Source organism: Rhincodon typus, chromosome 15, assembly GCF_021869965.1.
Source record: "Rhincodon typus isolate 14 chromosome 15, sRhiTyp1.1, whole genome shotgun sequence".
NCBI lineage: Eukaryota > Metazoa > Chordata > Chondrichthyes > Orectolobiformes > Rhincodontidae > Rhincodon > Rhincodon typus.
In genome coordinates, this window is record NC_063346.1 from 23,729,428 (window position 1) to 23,735,740 (window position 6,313).

Below are 6,313 nucleotides of genomic sequence, written 5' to 3' on the forward strand. Positions count from 1 at the left end.
ACATAGATCATGCATGTGCGCATACATTGCTGCAATGAATTACAAAGGAAACAGGCACACTCAATTTTCTCCCATTTCCTGCTGATGTTGTTGATTCTTTACAGAAACCCAGAAGTCCTATCATATCCATTCCACATCAGATGAGCCAAGGCATGAACCAATGATAGGCTGGCTGAGCCTGAACTCATTGGCATGTAACACTCATTTAGACTCATTTTCTAGTCAAGACTAGGACCTGAGGGTACAGCCTCGGAGTGAAGTAATGACCCTTTAGAACTGAGGTGAGGAGGAATTTCTTCAGCCAGAAGGTGGAACTCATTGTCACAGAGGGCTGTGGAGACCACGTCATTGAGTGTATTTAAGAGAGAGAGAGGTTCTTGATTGGTAGGAGGATCAAGAGTTACGTGGATAAGGCAGGAGAATGGAACTGAGAAGCCTATCTGCCATGATCGAATGGTGGACCAGACTCGATGGTGTAATTCTGCTCCTATGTATTATAGTCTAATGGACAGCAATAAACTTCTTACCCCCATTCCACAACAGGGAAACTGAGCTAATAGGGGAATTTTCCCAGGCAAGGAGATAGATTTGCGTGCAATAAATTAAACACCCTACATTTTTTGACAAGTGATTGGCAACTTCTTGGAAGTCAGTCTACTTGTCTTGCACTTCACTCACCTTCAGCTGCACTTCCCTGTTATCTGCCTTCACTATGGCATAGACAAAGTTTATGTAGCTCTCACTTCTTTCTCCTATAAAAAGAAAGAGGAGTTCAACACTCACAACAGCCGCAGCAGCAGCAGTAACAAAAACAACACAACAGCAGCACTAACTGCCTTCTCCTCAGCCACATGACTTTCAACAAGGCAAAGGGGAATGGTATGGTGTAATGCTAATGACTCTGAACTAGTTATCCAAAACCTGAAACTAATGTTCTGGGAATATAGTTTCAATAAAAATCTGGAATAACACTGGAACAGTGTAATCACTGTTGAATATTGTAGAAACCCATCTGATTCACAGATGTTTTTAGAGAAGGACATCTGCCTCCTTACCTGGTCTGGCTTTCACATGACTCCAGGCCAACAGAAATGTGCTTACCCAAAAACTGGCCTCTGGGCAACTAGGGATAGACAATAAGTGCTGGCCTAGCCAGCAATGCCCACATCCAATTAACTATATATATTTTTAAAAACTAGCCATTTCCAAGGAGGCAAGACATCAACAAACTCCTCAAACAAATCTTCTTTCTGAGTTGGCTGGGTGTGCACATATTGCCAGTGTCATTTAAGATGCTGTCACTGGAGGTCACTTCCTGTTCCTCTCCCCTGGACTGATCTCTGGCTCTTGCTACAGAATGTTAAACTTCAGGAGCAGGAGCACCAAAGCTTAATGTTCTTCAGTTATTATGACATGTCCTGGTGTCAATTTAATTAGATTCCCTTTGTTTGACGGAACCAGTGTGTCATCTCACCAGCTCTCTTAGACTGGCCAGAGAACCTAGATGTAGAATTCAAATCCTATGAATCAATTAAAGATCTTCAGCAAAGCCTGCCTCAGCTGTCAATGAATTCATGGTCCACTAGGTGTCCTGACATTTAGCCAGTAATCAAGTTTGGGAAAATTTCACCCAATGCCTTGGCTGTGGCATGCATATTCATTGGTGTGCAATTTATCATTTGTAGGTGTATCTTGCTCTTAATTTAACATCTATCTTTTTCCTTTTCACAGGATACAACCATCAAAGTACAAAGCCACGTCTTCCATATGTGGAGATTTTATAACTTTGCCAGGATGCGCAAAGGAGCTGATTACTTTATTGTACTAGCAAGCAATAACTATGTGAATTGGTGGTCATTTGCCCAGAGTGTAGTCATTGTTTCATCTGGTATTTTACAGCTTTACTTTCTGAAGCGTCTATTTGCTGTCAGAGTCACCAATGCGAGTGAAAACCTCAGATGTTAGACATAGTTACAGTGAAAAAATTAACTGTTAATATGGGTGGATTACTAAAAAATTACAAATTTTAATCAAGCTTTATCATTTCATCTAAGTTTCAGTTTTCATGGGCCAGTGACTGACCATTCAATCCTAGTTTACTGAGTTTCCTTGATGCCTCAACTGCCCTTGTTTGATTCTCACAAGACAATAAGGTTAATCTATCCACACATTGATAAATATGCCTGTCGGAAACTTGTGGATGCTCTTTTACGGCTTTATTAGAATGTGGATGTACAAAACTGCTGACGTCTGATTATTGCTAATATTCAAATTTTGAAGGAGTTTTTTTTCCCAGGGATGATACAAACAAAATGCATGGGAAAGTGATCACAACCAACACATTTATTTCTTTTTATTCCTTTCACGCTGTGTTTAACCCAGTCTCCATTTCATGTTTTCCATTTCCTAGATTCAAATTTTGTTTATCTTGAAATCATTGTGACACTAAATTGTTCAAAATATGAGACTGTACATTTACTAAATTAAAATAACTCCTATCAGCTATGTTCAGTGTATTGGGACTTTTTGTATTGTGCCAAGTAGGCATAAGCTTTTAAAAGGAAGGGCATCTTGGAAATAAACAAAGGTCAGTCTAACCTTTGGGAGATTTTAAATAAACAACATTGGTCTATAAGTTCAGATGCATTTATTCTTGGGCATAAAGCCAGTTCAGGGAGCAATCCTAGGAATGAATTGCCCATCAGCTGAGTCACTAAATGCTCCAGAATGGTAACATCCTGATTGTAATGTGTTAATGACTTCCTTTTATCCAAGATTGATTAATGGTATTAAGAAACTACAATCAAGAGCTATGTTATTCAAAGCAAAAATAAATACTTGCAATTCAGCCAGTTAGTCAGAGAAATTATGGGGGTAATTTTAGCCCCAGAGAAATGAGTTGTTTGAGAATGGATAGAGATAAAAATGATTGAGTTTTGATAGAAAGCTCAGCCTGGTTCCAATGTATCCACTTCTGGGTTTAATAGAGATGCATTTGGAGGGGATGTGTGACATCCAACAAAGTTGATGATGCACCTCCATCCTTCTCATTCTCTACAATAGCCCCAGGGGTTCAGCATCTATAACCAGTAGAGCTTGGTGCCAATTGTACCTGCCAACACAGACTCTCTACAATTGACCTTGTCAACAGTTCTGTGCAAGTTCATGTTGTCCCTTGCTTTCCTTCTTCAAGGCATGACACTAAACCTATCTCTTTCAGCAAGCTTTTGGACATCTGCCTGAATATCTCATTACATGGCTCACCGTATATTTTGGTTTATGGTGCCCCTGTGAAGAACTTAGATTGTTTATTTGCGGCAATATAAATATAACTTTTGTTGTTCTTTCACCCACGTATCCTCAACATATAGATCAGGAAGGTTTAAGGTTTGAGCCTGAATGTGCACTGGGTTAGCTGATGCAAGGCTATAAAAAGTAGCTTGAAGTGGGGAAAGCCTCAAGATGAGAAAGCAACAGTAAGGGTGGAATCTTCTCAGCCCCTGAATAACATGGTCTATGGCAAGAAAATTGGGAAAATTGTATGAGATGACCAATGAGGAGTTTCTTGGCATTGAGAGGAAAAGATCTAATTTTTTCAGCCAAATACCAATCAGTGAGAAGAGATTGTCACCAATGAGCAATGTGAGACATATTAGCATATCATTATTAGTTAATCTCTTCTCATTATCATAATCTCCTCATAATTTCTCCAATTGATATACAAAGGGATCTGGGCATGCATATTAACATACAGAGGATCCAGGTGTACAGGTCCACAGATCTCTGAGAGTGACAACACGCCTGATAAGGTGGTCAAGAAGGCATACAGCATGCTTGCCTTCATCAGCCAGGGCATCGAATATAAAAATTGGCAAGTTATGTTAAAACTGTACAAAACTTTAGTTAGGCCACATTTGGAATATTGTGTACAGATCTGGTCGCAACACTACCAGAAGGGTATGGATGCTTTGGAGAGGGTGCAGAGAAGGTATACCAGGATGTTGCTTGGTCTGAGGGTTTTAGTTATGAGGAGAGGTTGGATAAACACAGACTGTCTCCACTGGAAATACAGAAGCTGAGGGGTGACCTTTGAGAGGCATGTATATGGTAGATAGTCAGGGGCTTTTTTCCCAGGGTGGAGAGCTCAACTACAAGAGGGCACAGGTTCAGTGTGGGATGGGAGAAGGTTAGGAGAGAAGTACAGGGAAAAGTTTTCACACAGAGGGTAGTGGTACCTGGAATGCAGTGCCATTGGAGGTGGTGGAAGTGGAAGTATTTTACAACATTCAAGGCGTATCTTGATAGACACATGAACGGGAGGTGAACACAGGGATAGGAACCTGTATGGACAATTAGTAGCAGGTCACAATAAGAATTAGGAATTAGCAGAGGCTTGGTGGGCCAAAGGGCCTGTTCCTGTGCTGTACTGAGTTGAATATAATTGTATTAATGTGCAGTTACCCATTCTTCCATCCACTGGTAGAAACTAGACTGTGATAATCCCCAAGGTGAAATTCAAAGCACTTTCTTGGCAACCTCAACTTGTTGCTTGCTCCTCTGGATCAATATCATGAGCACCCAGCACCAACATCTCAAGGCATGGTCTATGGACAGTGACCACACATGCCTCTTTGTCCATAGACCTTGGCATCAGAAGCAAAATAGCCACACTGCATCATCATGGATGTTTCAGATGCATATACTGTATGATTTAGGACTTCAGTGCTACGTTTTGGAGTGCACTTTCACTGGAATGCTACATTGAAGAGTGCTTAAGGAAGTGGCCCTAGGTATACTGGATGCATTGGTGATCATCTTTCAAGGTTCTGTAGACTCTGAAACAGTTCCTATGGACTAGAGGGTAGCTAATGTAACCTATTTTAAAAAGGTGGTAGAGAGAAAACAGGGAATAATAGACAGTTAACCTGACATTGGTAATAGGGAAATGATAGAGAACATCTCAAAATTTTAACAGCAGAGCACTTGGAAAATAGTGAAAGTATCAGACAGAGTCAGTATGGATTTATGAATGTGTGACAATACTATAACTTTAAGAGGCATATTTTATCTTTTTTTTGAAGATGTTTTAAGATGAAGTGACAAGCTGTCTTTTGAAAGCCCATAAAGTGAACAGCTTGTGAGGCCTTGGGGTTTCTTTTTAAGTTGGAACAATAGAAACAAGCCTGAATGGGTGGCGCAAGCTCCCACAGAGCCAGGATTTTTAGTTTCAGTTTCTCATTAGCATTTGTTGCTGGGGTCTAGAAGCTGTGTTTGGAAGCTACAGTACATCTCTCTCAGCTACCTTGTCTCTCAGAGTTTTCGTTTGATGCTTTCCCTCCTGGACTGGAGAATTGCCTGTGAGACAATCGATTTTGCTCAATTTGCCTTTGCCTGGGGTGTGTTTGTGAGATGTTACTATATTGGAACAGTTACTGTTTCATATCTAAATAATATGTTATTCTGTTAAGTTTTCTAGTAGAGTTAATTTTGCAATTTCTTCTTTCTTTTGTTGTATTTTAACTATAGTGTATGAATAAATTGTGTTTTGCTTCTAATCTGGTAGTTTGACCAATCAAATTGCATCTGGAACACATGCCCGGCACTTGCCTTTAAAATAAGAAAAAGTTAAGGTTTAGGCTATCTTTTTCATATATTTTGAGGGATTTTAGTCTGGTCCATAACAAATGGGAAATCATGCTTGACAAATCCATTGGAGTTTTTCGAGGATGTAACTAGTAGAGTTTGAAAAGGGAGAGCCAGTGGATGTGGTTTACTTGGACTTGCAGAAGACTTTCCAAAAAGGTCCTACATAAGAGATCAACATGTAAAATTAAAGCACGTGACATTGGGGGTACAATACTGACTTGGATAGAGAATTGGTTAGCAGACAGGAAAAAATGAGTAAGAATAAAGGGGTCTTTTTCCGAGTGGGGTACCACAGGGATCAATGCTTAGATTCCAGCTATTCAAAACATATATTAGTGATCTAGATGAGGGAACAAATATGTAACTTCTCCAACTTTGCAGATGACTCAAAGCTGGGTAGGAGAGGGAACTGTGAGGAGCATGTAGAGATGCTTCAGTGTGATTTGGACAAGCTGAGTTAGTAGAAAAATGCGTGGCAGATAAAGTATAATGTGGATAAATATGAAGTTATCCACTTTGGTAGTAAAAGTAGGAAGGCAGATTATTATCTGAGTGGCAATAGATTGGGAAAGAGTGCAATGAGAAATGAGTATCCTTGTACATTAGTTAATGAAAATAAGCAAACATATGCAACAGGTAACGAAGAAGACAAATGGCTTGTTGGCCT

At 39.9% G+C, this 6,313-nt stretch overlaps 1 protein-coding gene across 1 annotated transcript in view; it reads left to right on the forward strand.

Moving 5' to 3' along the window:
- tmed6 (transmembrane p24 trafficking protein 6) overlaps nt 1-2,505 on the forward strand; it is a 20,736-nt gene extending 18,231 nt beyond the window's left edge. Inside the window, exon 4 of the mRNA XM_020536511.2 lies at nt 1,732-2,505. Coding sequence (XP_020392100.1) covers nt 1,732-1,965 — 234 coding nt within the window. The 3' untranslated portion in view covers nt 1,966-2,505. The remainder of the gene's footprint in view (nt 1-1,731) is intronic.
- Nucleotides 2,506-6,313: the final 3,808 nt, after the last annotated feature.